Source organism: Hippichthys cyanospilos, chromosome 6 (assembly GCF_059441005.1).
Source record: "Hippichthys cyanospilos isolate Australia breed blue-spotted pipefish chromosome 6, RoL_Hcya_1.0, whole genome shotgun sequence".
Classification (NCBI taxonomy): domain Eukaryota; kingdom Metazoa; phylum Chordata; class Actinopteri; order Syngnathiformes; family Syngnathidae; genus Hippichthys; species Hippichthys cyanospilos.
Window position 1 is genome coordinate 20,481,415 of NC_142374.1, and position 16,724 is coordinate 20,498,138.

The 16,724-nt window shown below is 39.3% G+C and overlaps 1 protein-coding gene and 1 long non-coding RNA gene across 8 annotated transcripts in view; one reads left to right on the top strand and one right to left on the bottom strand.

The window, feature by feature from the left end:
• LOC148422726 (unconventional myosin-IXAb-like) overlaps nt 1–14,963 on the top strand; it is a 92,012-nt gene extending 77,049 nt beyond the window's left edge. For 5 of the 7 annotated variants that reach the window (XM_088416491.1, XM_088416492.1, XM_088416495.1 and 2 more), the window contains 16 exons: nt 54–160; nt 1,029–1,249; nt 1,814–1,930; nt 2,071–2,259; nt 3,357–3,404; nt 3,479–3,590; nt 4,495–4,556; nt 4,635–4,827; nt 6,286–6,414; nt 6,516–6,621; nt 7,362–7,493; nt 7,577–7,700; nt 8,196–8,249; nt 9,437–9,642; nt 10,222–10,364; nt 10,966–14,963. In XM_088416491.1, the coding sequence (XP_088272617.1) occupies nt 54–160; nt 1,029–1,249; nt 1,814–1,930; nt 2,071–2,259; nt 3,357–3,404; nt 3,479–3,590; nt 4,495–4,556; nt 4,635–4,827; nt 6,286–6,414; nt 6,516–6,621; nt 7,362–7,493; nt 7,577–7,700; nt 8,196–8,249; nt 9,437–9,642; nt 10,222–10,364; nt 10,966–11,306 (2,284 nt within the window). In that variant the 3' untranslated portion in view covers nt 11,307–14,963. The remainder of the gene's footprint in view (nt 1–53; nt 161–1,028; nt 1,250–1,813; nt 1,931–2,070; nt 2,260–3,356; nt 3,405–3,478; nt 3,591–4,494; nt 4,557–4,634; nt 4,828–6,285; nt 6,415–6,515; nt 6,622–7,361; nt 7,494–7,576; nt 7,701–8,195; nt 8,250–9,436; nt 9,643–10,221; nt 10,365–10,965) is intronic. The other 2 variants (XM_088416493.1, XM_088416494.1) reach the window with 2 other exon arrangements.
• LOC148422727 (uncharacterized) lies at nt 7,348–10,341 on the bottom strand. Its single transcript, XR_015865832.1, has 3 exons — nt 10,234–10,341; nt 9,304–9,628; nt 7,348–7,819 (listed from the first exon to the last, which is right to left on the bottom strand). It is a non-coding gene; the product is annotated as an uncharacterized LOC148422727 (long non-coding RNA).
• Nucleotides 14,964–16,724: the final 1,761 nt, after the last annotated feature.

Consider the following 16,724-nt stretch of genomic DNA (forward strand, 5'->3'; position numbering starts at 1 on the left):
TCCTTTCACTCACTGCAAAAATGTGTGTGTGTATTTTTTTTTTCTTATTTCAGCAGAATGAGAGGTAAAATGCGATTCTGGAGTAAAAACAAACACGGCGGGAAGAAGGTGTCCAGGGAGAAGCTGGCTGGAAGGAGTGAAAGTGCTGCAGAGACGCCTGGTAAGAAATGTCCTGCATTTTCAAAATAGCTGGGTCGAAAATAACCCAATTTCGACGAAAAGCCATTTGACCTAAAAATTTTTTATACAAAAACAGGTCAAATCGATCCAAATAGCGCTTGTCCCCTTTTGACCTCTATTTTTTTTTTTTTTTAACCCAATGGTTTTACAGTGTGCAGAATTTTGTGATTTATGAAAAAAAAATGCATTCTCTAAAGATAGTTGAGGTGAAAAACTTTTGGAGTTACTCATTTAAACCCAAAGATTGGATTGATTAAATAACGTACAAAATAACCCAACGTTGAAGTCCTCTGGATGAACAACCAAACATTATAACAAAGATTTTTTTTGTTTGTTTGTTATTTTTTTATGTTATTCATTTTTGTCATTTTGTTTGTGTTATTTATATAAATTTAACCTTGGGTTATTTTCGAGGTCCTCTTAAGTAACCCGATTTGGGTTACTTTTGACCTGAACAATTGACTTGTTTTGTGTATTGATCATTTGGCCCAACATTTTGGGTTATTCCATTCACACTCAATCGGCCCAATACCGTAATTTTTTTACACCTGACAAACCAATTGGGTTATTTAGACCCAACTGTTTTTAGAGTGAACTAAACAAACATGTTTTCTAGGTTTTATTATGACCTTAAATTGTTGGGTCAAAAATGGATTGACCCAACGTTTTGCCTCATACGGTTAAGCCAAAATATTTGGTCAAAATTAGTAAGACATAAAGCATTTTCTCAAAATTGGGTTGTTTTATTTTGACTCACGTAAATAACCCCAAAAGATGGTCTGTTTTTGACCATTGTTGGGTTATTTTTGACCCAGTTTTTAACTTTTTTTTTTTTGTCTGTGTATCAGAGGGCCCATCCCCTCCTCACAGTCCAGATCTGGAGGCCACATCTCCATTAGCGGTGCGGGTTAGCAAGGAGAACAAAGAGCCATCACCCAAGATGAAGCGACGACGCAGCCTCAAAATCAGCAGCGTGGCTCTAGAACCCGCCCAGTGGCAGAACGATGCGCTGCACATCCTCAGCTCCGCTCATGACTATCGCACCATGAACGACTTCCTCCTCAAGAAGGTCACAAATTAAAAAAATACAGTACAGTGACACCTCTACTTAAGAATGTCTTGTCATGAAAAATTCTGAAAAATTTCACCGTTTATAAGACACCCATACTTTTGGCCATCATTTTTGGGGGAGAAAATTGTGTTTTATATATGGGGAATTACAATTATCTATATTATTTATAAGAATTTCATGATTAATATGCACCAACGTCATTCTCATGTGTTTTTGTTCCTATTTGTGATGCATTGTTATAATTTATTACTATTGTATTGTCAATTTAAAGGGTTTCGGGGCATTTTGGGGGGCTTGGCACGGATTAGCCTATTTACGTGTGGCTCAACTTATGAAATATTCACATACGATATGACTTCCGAAATAAATTAATTTCATAAGTAGGGTCACCACTGTAGTGTATTCTTAAATTAACAGATTCAAGAGAATTTTGGGTGACTCGGAACGGATTAGGCAATTTAGATGTAAAAAGCGCCCCTACTTTCGAAAATGTCATGTTATGAAATGACTTCTGGAACTCTGTATCATTAAAACGAATCCTTGCTGTTTTTCTAACTTCAGATAGCTGACCTGGAGAGTGAAAACGGCAAGAAGGACACCATGGTGGACGTGGTCTTCAAGAAAGCCCTGAAGGAGTTCCGCATCAACATCTTCAACTCGTATTCCACCGCCCTGGCTGTGAGTCCTCCATTTGTTAACTCATTCGCTACCGTTTACGGCTATAGACGTCAAAGATCCTTTCGGATGTACTAAATGAACAAAATAGAAAAAGAGAGAGCCCGAACGTGACCTAAGAAAAACGAAATGTTTCTGCGCAGATGGATGACGGCAAGAGTATCCGTTACAAGGACCTGTACGCCTTGTTCGAGCACATCCTGGAGAAGACCATGCGGCAGGAGCAGCGCGACTGGAACGAGTCGCCCGTCAAGGTGTGGGTCAACACCTTCAAGGTTTTCCTGGATGAGTTCATGACCGAGTACAAGCCTAAGGAGGGGACCATCGGCAGGGTAAGAAACAACCAAATCAAACTATACAGTGATCCCCCCTACTTCGCGGTTAATTGGGGCTGTCAACCCCCCGCGAAGTCTGAAACCCGCCAAGTAGGGTATCAGTTCCTAGATTTCTATGTACGCCCCAATATAGCTGCAGTAACCATAAACAATCCTTTTTTTTTAAATTTTTTGCCTATTTTATTTCCTTTCTCCTATTATTTAACATTTATCCTTATTAACATTATTAACATTCTTGTACATTCATTAAATAACTAATATGACTTAGTTTGTTGAGAATTTGTTCTCAGGACTGGTTATCTGCACCAAGACTCCGGTGAAAGAGTACGCAAGTCATCACGTTGAATTTCACATTTATTTTGGCTCATGTATGGTGTATCATGTAGTATCTGTTGAATAATAAATCAACAATAATCTTAAAGTCAGCAAACTAACATATAAACACTTAATCTATGAATTTACTGTGTTTTTAGCTGACATTAGCGGGTTAGCAACAACTAACAACTACGAACTATAAAGTGCAACCTCTACACAAACGAACACAAACAGAATAAACACTCATCGCTTACCAAAAATAGGCAGTAGCGTGCGTTATCAACATAAATGATAATAAACTATAAACATGAGCTTACGTTGTCATTCACTACGTCACAGTAACGAACCGAATGACGCATAGAGAACGTAAAACAGGAAACGGAAATGCAACGCGACCCGACAAATTAAAAGCATGCATTTCAAAATAAGATAAAAAATGTCACGAACTCTAACGCTTGAAGAATTCCTAACATAGTTATTAACTAACATTACTTTGTTATTTGATTAATACAGTACTGTATAATGTACTTTTTTCAATTTTTGTACATTTTTGCACATTTTCAAATGATTTTTTATTTTGAAATATTTTTTATTTTTCCTGGAAAAAAACGCGAAGTACTGAGACCGCGAAGTAGGATGGATCACTGTACTTCACTTTCCGTTAAAACTGATTGCAAGATTTAAGCCATCTTGAAAATACCGTATTTTTCCGTATATAAGCCGCAGGACATAACACCAGATATTTGATTTGAAAAAAACTCCTGTGTTTTTCTCTCCAGGCAGCCAAGCGAGAACGCAAGAAATCGCGCAAGAAGGAAACCGATATTGTGAGGAAAAATAAACAAACGTGGATTTTGATTTTTATGGACTTGGCTTATGCTGACCTGACTTTTTTTTGCAGGTGGAGGAGCACAACGGGCACATCTTCAAATCCACACAGTACAGTATCCCCACATACTGCGAGTACTGCTCCTCGCTCATCTGGATGATGGACCGAGCCTGCGTCTGCAAATGTGAGCATCAATTCAAAACATTCGGTCACATTTTAGAATGTATTTAGAACACAAACAATGCAAACGTTCACATTAAAGGTATTTCACTCATTCACTGCCACTGACGGCTATAGACGTCAATGATCCATTTTCATCGGGTGGGCAGTCAATATAATTTATCAGTCAATATAATTTATTTAATAACTTAATTATTTTTCATCTTCATGTAACTCATTCACTGCCAGCCCAGTCAAAAGAAATCTTTGACATCTATATCCGTCATTGGCAGTGAATGTGTTCTATGTTATTCCCAAAATGGTAGATGAGTCCAAGTAATCCATTTTTATTTCGGGGTATAATACGAGCAACCTTTAGTGAAATTCATAGTAAAAAACATTTAGTCATCATATAAAGTATCAACATGATTTTAACTTGATATTGCTTAAAACGGTGACATTTCCCTTTAAAATCGGAAATGAAATTTTTGAGAGAAAAATAAATAAATAATATAATAATAATAATATAATACATACATTTTACCATAAGGCCATATTATGTATCTACTGCAATGTCAAATTTATTTTCCAGTTCTGCGCTAATCAAATTTAACCTCAGTGGTGCAGAACAAAACATCCTGAACCGAACTCTCGCGGGATTTGCCGAAGTCTCACGTGACTTGTGAGAAATGCACAAAAGCTAGCCGTTCCTAATGTTTCACTAACTCACTTACCTCACGCTTATGCTTGTTCTCCGAGTGGAAAAAAATCGGATTAAACTTCCCGCCCCTCTTCGGTAATGCCGTCTTCTATCAGGTTAGCAATTTTTAGCGCTGGCTTCGCACGTCAACCAATCAGACGCTTCCGTTGAATCCTTTGCGTTTTCCAACCCCGTCCGGCTGCAGCCGTTGATTTGTTCTGTCTTGCAGTGTGTCGCTACGCCTGCCACAGGAAGTGCTGCTCCAAGATGGCCACCAAGTGCAGCAAAAAGGTAAGCACACATGTGTCCTAGACCCGCCTTTTTTCTTCTTCTTCTTTACGGGTTTTTTTTTTTGTATATTTCATCAAGTACGATCCGGAGCTATCGCCTCGTCAGTTTGGCGTGGAACTCTCCAGGCTAACAAGCGAGGAACGCAACGTTCCCCTGCTGGTGGAGAAGCTCATCAACTACATCGAGATGCACGGACTCTACACCGAGGGCATCTACAGGAAGTCGGGATCCACCAATAAAATCAAGGAATTGCGGCAGGGGCTGGACACCGGTGAGCCCAAAACCAATCAAATTTTTTTTTGGACTTGAGTTACAAGTTAAAATTTGACCCAAAAGACGCTTGAAGCTGTTTGACACTCTTAATTTAAAATTATACTCATCAGCATATATTCTTTATCCTCTGCATCAACAAATATTGATGGGGGGTGAGTCCATTATTAATATTGGATAGCAGTCCTCCAATATCAAATTATTTATACCTTAAATAATCCAAAATCTTTAATATTTGCACTGCTCGCGTGGGAATCATCCCATTTCTTTTTTTTGTCCACTGTCGTGTCCATTTGTCTCCGAAAATACAGAAACATGAATTGAATCCCACGCTAACACATGAGACGTCATTGGAAAGGCCAGGATGTCCTCTACTGAGCACACTCGGACTTAGTCGAGTAACTTAAAAAGATAAGGGCCAAAAACAAATGTCCACTACAGTGGACATTTGATTTAGCGTTCTCGTTTTCTTCGTTGATCGGTTTGGTTACGTTAAAAAAAAAAAAAAAAAAAGTGAAATCTGTGTAATAGAGATGGACTTTTTTCTCCTTTTTTTTGCTAGTTTTTTCATTTGTAGATCTTTTTTTTTTTTTGCTACAATGGGATTCAATAATTGCGGCTTCACTCTATCGTGGAACGTACCACATAATGCAATCATACATTTACCCCAATTTTTCGGACTATGTCACACTTTTTTTTTCGTAGTTTGGTTGATGCTGTGATTTATAATCTGGTGCGACTTGAACATAACCGACCAGGATTTTATCTTTGCCTATGATTTGACCTGAGATTCCAATAAAAGTAAGCCATTTTAAACCGAAAAAGAAAAACCTTTTTGTCGTTCCGAGACGGTATGTATAAACCCTACCGTAACTCGTAGGCGTCATCGCAATTTTGGAAATTTAGAGTGAGAGTTTTACATACGACTACATACGAACATTCGACTTAGGAACATTCGGAAACAAGAAGTAGAGTTGCCTGTGTCCGATTTTGTATTTCGCGTATTTTCTATGATACCAACGCCGGCGCCGCCATCGTCAACAAACCTTCCGAACAAACTTACGAAGAAATTCAGCGAACGAAAGTACAACGGAACGGAATTTGTTGGAATATAAAGGAGCATGTGTAATCATTTTTTTTTCTTCTTATCTTCACGATGCATGATTTGATACGATTCATACTCGGAAACAGCTCGCTGTAAAATAAGATCTTTTGGTTCATGGTCGCAATGACCCTCCGAAAGAAAACGTCACTCCGATGCGGCCCGTGACCAAATATGGTTTGATACCCCCCCGCCGTAGAGTTCTATTTTACAGAAATGTTTTTGTCAAAATGCTGGAACCGATTAACTGCATTTTCATTACTTCCAATTGGGCAGGCTACTTTGAGAGTGTTCTTCTTTCTGATTGGACAAAGGTTTCAAGTATTGGATTGAAATGACCCACTTGTCCAATTCCAGATGTGAGCAGCGTCAACTTAGACGACTACAACATCCACGTCATCGCCAGCGTCCTCAAGCAGTGGCTTCGCGACCTGCCCAGCCCGCTCATGACCTTTGAACTCTACGAGGAATTTCTCCGAGCCATGGGTATCAGCTTCTTACCTGATTTTAATTGAGTACAAATGAAAAGGTCCAACAATTTTTGAATCGTAGCTTTTTTTTTTGTTTGTTTGTTTTTTGGTGCTCAGGTCAACCCGACAAGCGGGAGATGATCCGAGGCGTGTACTCTGTCATCGACCAGCTGAGCCGAACGCACCTCAGCACGCTGGAACGCCTCATCTTCCATCTGGTCCGGTGAGCAGGCACTCATTCGCTGCCATTGACGGTTATAGGCGTCAAAGATCCGTTTGAATTTAGCTGGATGTGAGCGAGTCAAATTAGATAACAAAATACTAACTCATCAGACTTTTTTTTTTTTTTTGTATTTTTAGTCAAGACAATCAATCCCAGCTGTTTATTTTTTTTAATTCATTTATTTATTTGGTGTTTTATTTATTTATTTATTTATTTATTCATTCAATCATTTATTTGGTCTGGTTAAAAGAGGGATTAAAACAGGCTGGTTTCAATCAACCAATCAATGACATTAGTACCTAATCTAGTACTTTAATACTGCTGTACCAAAAATAATCCATCACTCTAGTACTTTAGCACCTAATGTAATTCTTACTGTAGTACTTAATCACCCAAGTAATTTATTACTTATCTAAAGTAATTAATCACTTCAGAAATTGATACAATTAGTACTAAAGTACAAAAATAATTTACGAAAGTATTGCATTACTTAAGGTGTTACAGTCCTCGATTACTAGGGTACTTAATTCATTTAGTACCAATTTTTAGACCCTCCGTTGGCCGTATACTTAAACAAAAAAAGTACGTGGCATTAAATGAGTAAAAAATAAAAATATGTTTATGGAATTGAATGAGTTCAATAAGGTTAATAATCATCGATTAATCGATCAATTTTTCGTGGGGCTTTTTTAAAATTTGTTTACAAAGTCAAAACATCCATCAATTTGTTTTGGTTTTAGGATCGCTCTTCAGGAGGAGACCAACAGAATGTCTGCCAACGCCCTGGCCATCGTCTTCGCCCCTTGCGTCCTCCGTTGCCCGGACACCATCGACCCTCTGCAGAGCGTCCAAGACATCAGCAAGACCACGGCGTAGGTCCACTTTTTGATTTTCTTCCCATCTCTTTACAAAATGGTGACCTCACGTCGCTGGCGCTGTGCTTGATGACCCCCAGGTGCGTGGAGCTGATCATCAATGAGCAGATGAGCAAGTACAAAGCTCGCCTGAAGGACATCAACAGTCTGGAGTTCGCCGAGAGCAAAGCCAAGAGCCGACTGACCCACGTCAGGAGGTCCATGGTAAGCGCTCCACGGGACCCACGGTTTCGGCGCTGGTCCTTGAAGGTCTGGGTTTCGAAAACTAAGTGAGAGAGTCTCCACACTTTTTTTTCCCGCTGGTGATAGGGTTTTTATGTGCACTGTGTAGAGAAATAGAAATATTTAATTCCAGATCCAAACTGTCCATATTCTCAAATATGAAGTGTCCATATTCTCAAATATGAAGTGTCCAGTCTATTATTAACGTTTTACGATAAATTCACAATAAATCAACGCTTTTGATCCCTATTTTAGCCAAGCGCCCACCCTTAGCTCCGCCCCTAATCGTCATGGAAACGAAAGCTTTACCTGAGTTGGCGGGGTGAGCAGTGGCTTATTTGCATGAGACAAGGGGTTCGAGTGTCTTAAATGACTTGTTAATACGGCTCGTATTTGAATAATGCTAGCAAGTCGCCAAGTCTCCCTAACCCCGATTTGTCCTCCCTTCCTGCCCCCAACCCCCCCCCCCCCTTCCAGAAACCGGTACTAATCGCTGTTAGGTTTATGAGCATAGCCCGCACTGCCACCCCGGTATGTATGCCCCCTTCTCTCCGTGGCCCCGCCCATCACCACCACATTGTCTGTCCTGTCCCGTCCTGTCCTGTCCTGTCCTGTATGCCTGCTTGTAAGCCCAAAAACACTCCGCCTTAAATGGATGTAGAATATTAGTACTTCCGGGAAGCAAAACTCTGCTAAGGCACGTATGTATTTAGTATTCAGTGATTGCTGTATAGTTTTATAAAGTACAATATTACAGAGTGATAGTTTAAAAACAAAAAAAACATTGTTTTTGTCCGGACGATGGAACGGATTAATGATAGTTCCATTCATTTCAATGGGGAAAAATTATTTCAGGTCCGTGTTTTGAACTAGGTGACAGCAAAATTTGTCTTTTCTCGATCAACCCATCCAAGAAACATGCAACGAGAGTAACCAACAGACAGGACAAAAAAAGCCTATGCGGACTTTCTAAGAAACTCGCTGAGATCTTAGATGAGGAAGGAATTACACGAGGGTGAGGGGAAGAAGAACCAAAGCAAGAATCAAGCTAATTCCCCAACAGAAAACATAGTCGAAGACTAACGATGGTTATAAAATACATTAAGCTCATATCTCAAAGCAAGCACACTGAAATAAAGATGAAACTTTTAATACGAAAATCATAACATCTGGGTCTTTTACGATAAACGCAAAGCTTATCATTTTGGTATATGAATGGCAAAACAAAAAAATATCAAGGGATAGCCTGCAATTTGAAAACTATATATGTTAATATATATATACAATATACTGTGCTATTTCTTTTCCATATTTTACCTCAGCTCTTTCGTGCGTTTAGCTAGCCTAAATGCTGTCTATCCCCATATTAGCAACAGCAGCTAGCAGTGCTGACAGTGTTGTCTTTTATGAATATGTTTTAATGGTCAGAGAAAGAAGTGTTATTTCACAGCCCCACTGACACATTTTTGTTTCTGCTAACGGGCTAACACGCAGCCTAACTCTGCCAGACTGAAGGTAAAGTGTGTGAGTGTCTTACAAGCATCCCTCCTAGTTTGCTAGCGTGTTGTGATTAGCACATCTGTACCTTGTAAACATTCAAAGTGTATTCTTGGAAAGTCCAGTGTGTTTTCCATCACTTATTTTATTAAATAAGCTTCGAGCAAGCCGCTTATCTTCTGTACTAAGCACCGCGCGTTTGGTTTTTGTGCAAATTTCAGGGTAAAAGCCGCATTCGGCAAAGCGGCGCCCACGCGCAGTCGCCGCCGCTAAGTCCCAGGGCGGGCCCCCCGGTGGCGGACGGCGAGAGCGCGGTAGCGGGAGTCGAAGAACCGGCCGAGGTCGCGCTGAGTGAGCAGCAGCAGCTCGCCATGCAGCAAGAGGAACGTATCCTCACCGAGCAGATAGAGAGTCTGCAGAAAGAAAAGTACGACACTCAGCAACATTTTATTCACTTGGCAAACCTCAGATAATAAAGTTGGAAATGCAGCATCTTCAGAAGGATGGCTAGCTAGCTAAACAAGTTTGTAGTTGGGCTTTAGTTAGCTAACTAGTTAGCTACTAGAAAGCTAACTGGCGAGGTAGCTAGCTAGGCTATATTTAGCTAACTAGTTATTTACTTGATAGCTAATTATAGGCTAGCTAGTCAACTTGACATTTAGTTAGTCAGTCAGTCAGTTAGGATTTGTTTTAATCTCAGTTTGTTGCTAAATCAATTGTTGTCATTAGCCAGATGAGACAAAAAGGTTTGTCTTTATTGTGGTTGCACTTAGAGCTAACTGGCGAGGTAGCTAGCTGATATAGTCAGCTAGCTATTTAGCTACTCGATAGCTAACTGTAGGCTAGCTAGCCTACTTGCCAGTTAGTTAGTTAGACCAGTCAGTCAGTTAGGATTTGTTTTAATCGCAGTTTGCTGCTAAGTCAGTTGTTGTCGTTAGCCAGATGAGAGAAAAAGGTTTGTCTCTGTTGTGGTTGCACACAGTTTTTTGGTATGGTATTTTTGCAGGGAGGAGCTGACCTATGAGATGTTGATCTTGGAGCCGCGAACGTCCGACGATGAGACTCCCGAATCGGAAGCGTCCATCGGCACGGCGGACAGTTCCGAGAACATCACCATGGAAATGGAGGGTGCCACCGCGGAGCTGCCCGGTGAGCATCAAAACAAAATCGGATAACTTGGAAAGAACGATGTAAAGTAAATAATAATGTTTGTATTCAGCTTTTTCTAAATTCATAGTTCTGCAGGTATAAAAAAATCTAATTACTTGTCAAATTCTCTTAAAATCATGTTAAAAGTGTGTACATTTTGATATAAAAGGAAATTAGCGTAAAAAATAAATTTTTCTGTGTGGAAAAAAATAAAAATAAAATTACGTTCAGAAGAAATAAATTCATGGTTAAAAAACATTGTTCAAGACATGCATACATTTTAGTGTAATAAATATCTCCAATGCACGATCAAAAATACAAAATTATTCCGAAAAATTCAGCATCAAAACCGACCGTCCCACATAACCAGGGAGTAAGATTCAAGAGTTTTATTGTCATATGCATCGTAATACCACACAATGAAATTCTTATGCTGTTCACTTCCCCGAGCAGATTACATTCCATAATCGAGCAAATATAAAGTAGGCAATAAAAACAACAACAACAAAAAAGCAGGGAAAGGCAATCATGTGCCATCGTATTTTTTTCGTAATTCAGATTCTAGTGTGAGCTTGTTTATCAAGAGTCGTGTCCCCCACAGAGTGGGGCGCTTGCGGCTCCAGAAAACGCGAGCCGAAGAGCAGGCGACCTCTGCGCCGCCATCCCGACTCGGCGGACTCCGCCGACTCCTGCCCCGCTCAGCCGCCGTCCGCCTCGCCGTCCCCTCACTACCGCTTCCGCTCGTCGTCGTCGGGGCCCCTCCTGGCCTCCGGCGGGCCCCCGGGGGCCGACCCGTCGCCCGGGAAGAGCCGGCCCGGCCACAGACTCCGACTGAGCCGCAGCTCGCCGCGGGAGCCGTCGGCGGCGCACCGCAGGGAGCCCGAGTTCGGCTCGTCGCCGCAGCAGCTGGTTCTGTACGGCAGCAACGAGTTCATGGTGTGAGGGCGATCCCGAGACGCGGGGCCTCGATTTTCAGGTCGGGCCGGGGCCGGTCACGGGGGTCGCCCCCCCTCCGCCCCGGGTGAGCACTGAGCCAGCGAGCGAGAAGACTGAAAAACTTTGTCGGGCCGTCGTTCTTCTTGGAGCTTGCAGCCATAACGACTGAAGCGCCCGGCTACGCTAAACTATGCTAAGCTAAGTCCGCTCATCACGTTTACACACCAGCCGACATGCTGCATGCTCGTCCGTCCCACTTCCTGTAAAGAAAAGCGCGGTGATGCGCCACGGCTCACACTTTGCACGCTCGGCAATAGGGTCGAACAATTGTTTTTTTTTTTTCAATATAATTTGTTCTTGGCTCTCACGCGAGTATGCTAAATTCGCATATTAATTGTAATCGACAGCCATAAATGTCAAAAAATCCATTTCATCTGGGCTGGCAATGAATGGGTTAACACATTCACTCCCATTGACGGCTCTAGAAGTCAAATGTCCATTTTGAATGGGATGGGGGCGTGTGAAGAAGAAAAAAATGTCAGACATCTGACTTTTAGCTAAAATTTTGACTTTATTCTCAGAATACTGACTTCATCGTTTTTAATTTAACTCATTCAATGCCAGGGACGTATATTCCTGTTTCCAGACATTCAATCCCAGAAACTTAAATATTGATTTCATGCTTAAGTATCTGGAAATTAATGTCCTTAATGTACAATACTTAAGCGTCCATTTAATACTTAAGTATCTGATATCCACAAAAAACGTCAAAATACGTCCCTGGCATTGAATGAGTTAATGTCAATTGTTACTTTTATGGTGCAAAATCCCTACTTGAAAGTCAAAATTCTGAACTCTAACAATATAGTCAGAATTCTGATTTGAAATTCAAAACTTTTTCTCTAACTTGAAAGTCAGAGTTCTGACTTTAAACTCAGAATTCTGAGAATGAAGTCAGAATTCTGAGAATGAAATCAGAAGTCTGACTTTTAAATCTGATGAGGATTATAAAGAATAAAATGAAAATGTTATGTCTGGATTCTGAGAACACTGGTACAGTATTTTGACTTTTCTCAGAATTCTGACTTTAAAGTTACTTTGACTTTAAAGTGAAAATTCTGACATTAAAAATCCTGGTTCTGAAAATATAGCAAAAATGTCTGGTCACATTTCTTAAAGACTAACAAGAGGGGACTATGACTCAAGTCAAAATTATGATAATGATCACGTCTAAATTCTGACAAATATTCAGAATTCAAGTTAGAATTGACTTTAAAGTCAAAATTATGATCATTATCAAGTGTAAATTCTGACTTTAAAGTCAGAATTCTACAAATATTCAGAATTCGAGTCAGAATTGACTTTAAAGCCAGAATCATGATTTCATCGACTATTATTTTGAGAATTAAACCCACCGAATGAAATATTTAGTTTTTCCGAAATTGTGCCTACTGCACCTAGAAAATGATGTTCTTCACCCGCTGCGATATCGATTTGAATTCGACGAATTGTTCAGCCATGTCAAGATGGCATCCAAGCAATTTTCTCAACGCTCGAGCTGTATGTGTGACGTCGTGGCGAAAAGTTAGACTATCAACAAGGCAGCGCGGTGGAGGGGCGGTTAACACATCCGCCTCACATTTCCGAGTTTTGACCACGCCTCCACGTTTCCTGCTTGTCCTCCCCACAATTCCTCCCTCCCACATTCCAAACGCATGCACGTTAGCTTGACGACGGATTCCGAATGGTCCGCCGGCGTGAATGTGTGCGCGATGGCCCGTTTGTCCTGCGATTGGCTGGCGCCCAGTCGGGACTCGAGCGTGGACTAGCGATGCGGAAGATGGATGATGAAGAACATGTACATAGGGAGGAAGTTGAAAGGCATTCATTCCAGTGCCACTCTTGTAAAACATCAGTGTTATTATTACGTCACCACTTGAATTTCTCTCCGTTTGAATTTTTGCTGTAACGATGTGTGCTGTCATTGCTACGTGTATGCTTGTATGCTAAGTTTCTCTTGGTCAACACTTACAAGGCTTTATTTTGATTTTTTCTTTGGGGTGGGGGGTAGATGACGTATCATCTCACGCGCAAACACATGCGCTCGTTATATAGGTCAATGCATACAAGTATTTGGACCGCCATTGAGACTTGACTTTGAAAACCCCCTTAAATGAAGAGCTTTCACCGAAAATAGGGGCACGTCTCATTTGAGAGTAGTCTGCATAATATATGTTGTATCTCCTATTTCCAGTGCTTTCAAGGGTGGTTGGACAATGACATCATTCATCAGCATTCTTCTCAATTCGTTTTGTGCGCAGTCTCCGTCAATGCCTGACATCTGATGTGGTATGCTTTGGATCATGAACCATTGCTTTTTCTTTTTGTCGTTTTACTTTTCTACTGTTTGCGCTTATTGGTGCTGATTTACCACTACACACACATTTATTTATATATATATATATATATATATATATATATATATATATATATATATATATATATATATGAATACACACACACACACACAGTAATATAGGTTCATGGCCATTCATTTCAGTGATGATTTGAGAAACGAGTGTTTTCAGGTACGAGAGTGGTCTTTGAAGAAATTTTTCTCAAATCGCCACGATAACTTTGTGCTCAGTCGGACCATCACGCCTGTATGTATGAAAGTAAAAATAGTCAATATAAATTTATGTCAAATGAAACATGAAAAATGATTGGAAAACATTTTTTTTAGGTGTTTACTCTCATGCCACCCTTGGCCGTATTTTTTTTTAGACTTTTTTTTGTCCAATGACGGAGAAAAAAAATATGTATGGATAGGTATGATGCCACTGAACGTTTCAAATACGGCAAGTTCCTTCAAATACAACGGAACTCTGGTTAAGCATCGTTTCTTCAACACACCACTAGAGGGAGCCCGCACACCCCGATTTTCGGGAAAGCTTTTCATTCAAGTTTACGGCCTGATTATCTTCTCTCCCATACATGAAGCCAACTGTCCAAATACTCCTGACTTCCTCCTCCTTTTCTTCTCGCTCAACAATAGCGCTTCCTTCCACTCGTCCGCGGACCCTTGTAGCATTTAATACGCAAAAACCAAAACCCGTAGCATCCAAATATCGTACAGGAAGGCATGGTCGCTAGCAAGCGCAAGCAAGCGCCACAATCTACAACACAGTCAGTGTTAAGCAGCTTCCTCAGTTGACTTTATACACAAATAATGAGCTGAATGGACAAAAAGTGACTTTATTGTTTGTCATATTGCATAATGTGCGCGGGGGGAAAAAAAAGTGAATGTAATTCTCACTGGAAGGCATGCTCTGCTTTCTCGGGTCCTTTTCGTTCCTCTTTATACACAGTGTATGTACTGTATGTATGTATGTATGTAAGTATGTTTTATTTAAGTCCATGTATACTGCGGTTTATTGGTTTTCAAGGATTTGTTATGAAGGATATATTATCCTGTGTACGATCAAGTGCGACAAGGCCAGGAAAGAAAAATGAAATGTTTTTGTCCGCACCGTTTTTGGACACACTTATATACAAGGTGCAATTTGTGTTGCTTTGTTTTTGTTTTTTTTTTAAATATTATTTTAATGATACAAACATGTCTATGGTTGTAAGAAAAAAATAAAAAGATTATTGAAGTTCAAATCATTGAAGTACTTAGTTCGAATCATTGAAATACTTTGAAGTGATGCAACATGGGACTTTTTTTTCTTTGTTTTTATTCCTTTGAACTTAGGTGTCAAATTCCAGGAAGCCGGTATGATGCATCTTTTCCAGATTTCTCTCTCCCAAAACACCTTGAAAAAAATAATACGGTATACTGTGTTCTTAGCATTTACCTAATGCTTAAAACCTAACTTTTTTTTCCCCACAAAATGCTACAGCATGTTGGTGTGTGAATACACAAGATTTTTTTTTAATTCTAATTTGGCCTAACACACACCTAAAATATTCATTTTATTGCATGGGTGTGCACAAATAAAGTAATAATTGAAATATATATTTCAATATTATTAAAAAAAAAAAAAAAAATATATATATATATATATATATATATATATATATATATATGTCATTAATAATATTTATTACTAGTGTACAAGTACTTTAGTGGTATATGAACTGAACTGCCTAGAACTGAGACATTACTTTTTGTGATAAAAGAGTATAAACCGCTCAAACTAAAACAGAGTAAAATACAGAATAATAAAAATGTAAACAATACAACACAATATTCCCTTTTTTATTGAATTCTCAATTACGGCTTTAGCCGTCGCGTTGGAAGCGGGGGGATGGCTTCTTGGTGACGTGTTTTCGGGAAAAGAAGTCATTTCTACTTATCACCGTGCACTGTGGCAGAAAAGCAGAAGGTTGCTTGACACCAATTGGCACAAGACATTTCTACACGGTGATTAACTTCGTACTTTTTTCACGGTGAGTCAATGGGAGTCTGGGATGTATGGGATGTATTTTGTCATTTCAAATCATTTTTGACTGGCTGTTGCTGTTGTAAAATACATTTGCCATATTTCTTTCTTTCCAGATAATGCCCCTTGTTTTCTTTGATTTGAAGACTACCAGAAAGAGTACGTGACTGTGTTTCCGATTAACGCTTAACTCTTACTTGTTTGTGTTTATTACTACTAATATATTTTATATATATATATATATATATATATATATATATATATATATATATATATATATATATATATAGATATAGATATAGATAGATAGATAGATAGATAGATAGATAGATAGATAGATAGATAGATAGATAGATTACTTATCTATCTATCTAACTGTACTAAGGTATTGAAGTAGGTACTCAAGTACTGAGATCATTAATTACTTTAGGTGAAACTAATCAATTATTAAAGTAATCAATTCTCCCCAGCCATTTTTAGATACTCCTATAGCCAATATTGATTAATTTTGGGGAAGCTTGATGTCTGGACTCTAAAAACTATATAAAAATGTCTTTGTGACTGAATGTGAATAAAAGTTGCTTTGTTCATTTTGGCACAAAATGTATCATTCTGTGATTCTGTTGGATTGCTTGAATTTTGCTGCATGCCACTTGTCATTTGTGAATTAGACATTTTATGACAAATACAAAGTACAATCCATGATTGACATTGTTTTTATAGCGTTTATACGAATTAAAGCTAAGTCTAAAACTAGAGAAAAAAACTGCATCCAGTGGAACATTCGCGTTAGCATTAGCATTTAGTTTCATCATGCTACTTCATTCATTCATTCATTCATATATTTTGTTGTAAATTTACTTTTTAGCTCAGCTGTTATTACATAGCTCCGATGTACATGACGTCATGACTTCCTATTCATGGAGGCTTTTATTGTTTGTTTTCACGTATATCATTACGTGGGTGACACATAGCGTCC